This window comes from Sinocyclocheilus grahami, unplaced genomic scaffold (assembly GCF_001515645.1).
Source record: "Sinocyclocheilus grahami isolate Dianchi unplaced genomic scaffold, SAMN03320097.WGS_v1.1 scaffold1061.1, whole genome shotgun sequence".
NCBI lineage: Eukaryota > Metazoa > Chordata > Actinopteri > Cypriniformes > Cyprinidae > Sinocyclocheilus > Sinocyclocheilus grahami.
The window spans coordinates 254110-258485 of record NW_015506240.1 but is presented as its reverse complement, the minus strand read 5'-3'; the positions used below and the strand labels follow the sequence as shown (position 1 = coordinate 258485).

The 4376-nt window shown below is 39.6% G+C and overlaps 1 protein-coding gene across 1 annotated transcript in view; it reads left to right on the top strand.

The window, feature by feature from the left end:
• LOC107566235 (excitatory amino acid transporter 5-like) overlaps positions 1–2250 on the top strand; it is a 64520-nt gene extending 62270 nt beyond the window's left edge. Inside the window, exon 11 of the mRNA XM_016251623.1 lies at positions 1163–2250. Coding sequence (XP_016107109.1) covers positions 1163–1426 — 264 coding nt within the window. The 3' untranslated portion in view covers positions 1427–2250. The remainder of the gene's footprint in view (positions 1–1162) is intronic.
• The last annotated feature ends 2126 nt before the right edge of the window (positions 2251–4376 follow it).

The window sequence follows — 4376 nt, the reverse complement described above, 5'->3', positions numbered from 1 at the left end:
CCCAAATGTTCACGCAAAGAAAGAAGGCGTAACTTTTATTCTCGCTGTAGTATTGTTGCCACCGCCGCCATGTCGTGAAGACGCTGTGTGTTTCGTTGTGAAAGCGAAAATACTTTGTTTGGCCTTCCAAAAGAGGACGCGACTAGACATCAGTGGTTAAGTTGTATTTACAACACTGTTCCAGAACACTTCAACCCAAATATTCAGATGTGTGCAGCGCATTTTATGGAGGACTGTTTCCTGATCCTGGAAGAGTAGACTACAATGCCGGCTGTTCGGACTCACAGTCTGTAAGTACGTTTTCATATTTAAAGTATTTGGACTCAAACGTGAGTTTTGAGCAGTGTAGAGTAGCACTTGTTGTTTGTCATTTCTCCGATCACAAATGCAGACATGGTTTTATGTTTACGCGGCTCGATGCAACTCAACGCGTAAAAAGACAGTATAAGTCATTATAATCAGTAATTATGTCCCCACTGGATACAACAAATGCCTCGTTTGTAATGGGTTTTATTGGTTTTGTCTCGTGGCATCACAGTATGGTAAGGGGTGTAACATTTCCGTCAAACGATTGAGGTATTCGGCCAATCACAACGCACTGGATAGCTGGCCAATCAGAGCACACCTTGCTTTTCAGATCGATGAGCTTTGTAAAAATCGACGTGTTTCAGAAAGGCGGGGCATAGAGGAGAAACAATAATGTACAGTATGTGGAAAATAATGTGTTTTGAACCTTAAACCACATAAACACATTTCATTACACCAAATACACAAAATAATGTTATTTTTAGCAACATCATATGACCCCTTTAAATGTATATTTTATGTAATGCTGATGTCATTAATCTGAGGAATGTTTAATTTTTAAATTTGAAATTGTTGCACAAGATCTTATGCTCATAATACATGCCAAATAGGAGCATTTTCACTTAAACTTATTTCAGTGACTTGCCAAGATATCTTTTCCAATTTTCGTTTAGTTTTTCAACTAATATTTAGATTTTATATTAGCTTTATGTCAAGGAACACAATTTTATTTTATTTTTTTAAGACTTAGTTAATGATAACAACACCGCTCTGGTAGGCTGACTTGATCCTGAGATTTGAGTTAAACAGTGCATAAAAATTAATACTGAATCAGCATTTCCCTGTTTCTCCGTAGGTCCCTCTTATCTGCGAAACAAAGCCCATGACTAACCAGGGTTTGCCGAACTGTCAGCAGAACAATGGTAGTTTCCAGTCCCCACCACCAGGGGGCAAACCTGAGCACATCCCTCCAGATGTGGCCCGTCTCATGCAGCTGGAGGAAGGGGTCCGTCCGCCCCCTCCTGATCAGAAAAAGCCGCCCATACCACCGCGACACCTGAAACACAGAGACAAGGACCATTGTGCCATTGACATGAACGGTCTGGAGACTAACGTATAGCGACCATTGATATCGCAGACTGAAATCGATCAAACAAAACAAATCCACTTGCATGGGAACGGAAGACAGGACATGTATTATTTCCTTTCTGTTTTGCTCTAACAGGCAACACATGGTCTGACCCTGCACATATGGGCCACTGCCCCAGTAATGCCATTCTTGGCAGCACATCCCGGTTGACCCATTCAGTTTGTTAGATAATGCCGGGATGGGATGAGAAACCAGGTCAAGGTCCACAACACCAAGCCAGCCTGTTTCTTTGGGTCGTAGCGCAATGCATTCAAGGCCTTGAGAGCGAAACATATCCTGCAGCGTAATGCAAGACTGTCAAAAAGCATGAATGGACTGTAAATACAACATAGCTATGTACTCTAATGTGTTTTTTTATTTCTCAAGTTAATATATAATTTTATATCTTATGTCTTGTCTTTAAAATATTTTAAAGCTCGCAGGCCTGCGTGAAGATCAATGCTGACTGTGATTTTGAATGTTTTATCTTATCGGATATTCTCCTCTCCCTGTTCTGCTAAACCCGTTCTTAAAAAAACCCTCAAGGTAAGAGGTGCTTGCCTGGAAAACTAAATAAAGGGTGATCCCAGTCATATACTGTATGGACTGTGAAACTAGATTATTCAGAACTAAATATTGGTCTGTAATGAATCATGCTAAATTAGGGCAGAAACATACTTTGCCCAAGTACGAAAACAAAGCGAATTATATACTGTACTGACTCATCAAAAGCATATCCTGTTGAACTTACATCAATCTTTGTGCACATTAAAGAATAGTTCACCCAAAAATGAAAATTTGCTAAAAATGAACACCCTCAGTCCATCCAAGATGTAGAAGTTTCTTTATCAGATTTGGAGAAATGTAGCATTACATCACTTGCTCACCAATGGATCCTCTGCAGTGAATGGGTTCCTGTCAGAATGAGAGTCCAAACAGCTGATAAAAACATCACAATAATCCACACCACCCCAGTCCATCAATTAACATCTTGTGAAGCCAAAGGCTGCGTGATTGTAAAAAAAAACAAATTAATCCTTAAGACATTTTTTTACGTTCAAACCATTGCTTCTGGACAAAATACGAGTCCATAATTCATAATAATATTTTTTTCTAGTGAAAAAGTCCATCCCCTGTTGTCCTCCTCTCACATCAAAATCCACCCACATATTCGTTTAGAACTGTTTTGCTTGTAAACACTGCTTGATATGTGCATATTTCTCTGCTGATTCAGTTGAGACAACTTTTTCACTAAAGAAAACAATATTAGGAATTCGTAGAGGACTTGTATTTCAGCCAGGAGCAGCATTTTAAAGTTGCAAATGTCTTGTCTTACAAAGACGCAACTTTTCGCTTCATAAGATGTTAACTTATGGACTGGAGTGGATTATTGTGATGTTTTTATCAGCTGTTTGGACTCTCATTCTGACAGCACCCATTCACTGCAGAGGGCCCATTGGAGAGTGAGTGATGTTGAGTGCTTCAAAAACTTTGTGACAATTTTTTTCAGATATGAAAACTTTACAAATAAGAATAAACTGGACTCTTTTATCACCAGATGATGGCAATCTGGCCAAAATACATAGGGGCTCTCGAACTGCATGGTTCTAGGAACTTAACCAGCATGGCCGTTCCTAGAAAACCAATTTCTCCTTCTGCCGTTTTCCTGGTTGCATTCGCACCGGCAGCAGGAACTCTGAAGAGGCCAACAGCGACGTCTTTATGTGTGACATTTACAAACGTCAACAACCAGTGAATGGAAGATGCCGTGATCTGAGCTGTTTTTGTTGTGTCGTGGGTTTCTTAATAACGATGGAAAGTAAACACACAATTTGCGTGATTGAAATCTGACTAAATCTCCTAAGACAACTTTCAGTGTTATCATCGAGACTGAGAAAAGAACACAACTCTGCAGACAACAGGTAAATGCCATTTTCGCTGTTTTCCATGTTCGTGGAAAAATATTATTACATGGCATTTTAAAGGCAGGTAGCTGGTGTTTCGTATGCGTTTGGCCAATCAGCATACACTGATAGTTCCTAAAGAACTGTTTTAGACCCTACTCTGAATTAGGAGCTAATTTACTTCCCCCAAACTGAATTCCTAGAACTAAAACTGTTCCTAGTTCCTGCAGTGCAAACATGCCAAAAAGCGTGTATTTCCGCCAATAGTTCTAGGAACTATGAAGGGTTCCTCCGGTGCGAAAGCCCCTATAAATTCTATAAATATATAGAAGTGTACATTTTTACTGTGGTTAAGTTTGTAGATTCACAAGCAGAGGAATTTATACATAAGATCTAAATGACATAAAAAAGAAATGCAAAATTGTATTGTTACTACTTCAGAGAAAATGATAAAGTAGATGGAAAAAAACTGTACCATAAGCGTATACCAACTATTGCATACTGAATATGGAACCTATACATTTCATAGCCCAATGAAAAACCATTTGCGCTCACATATGTGTTTAAGTATATTTCAGGCTTCTCTGTGCGGTCAAACGTGTGTGTTGTGGTCCGTCATGGTCTCTAATCTCTGCTGAAGCGTGGCTCACTCTCATTTGTGTTGATTATGAAGGCCCATCTCAGTAAAGCCGAGGCACGCAGGGCAGTTCATGGCCGGCTGCTGTCTTCTCTCAGAGCTGATTAAAGCGTCCAGCTGTACCCACAGCTTTTCTCATTGACATATATAGAGTGCTCCATGTGCTCTTTGTGATTAACTGAATTAGGCTGAAATCCCTCTCTCAGCATTTGACATTGATGCACAGGTACAGAATCTGTTCTCCATGGATAAACGCAGACAGGATTTCCATGCATGGAGAAAAATGCTTCAGTTCTGCTCCACCTATGTAGAGAAAAGACATATGGATATTTATATGACAGCAGCTATATTGGAAATGTGTAAATGGCGTACTTAAAAAAGCTATGGAATTTTTTCTGTC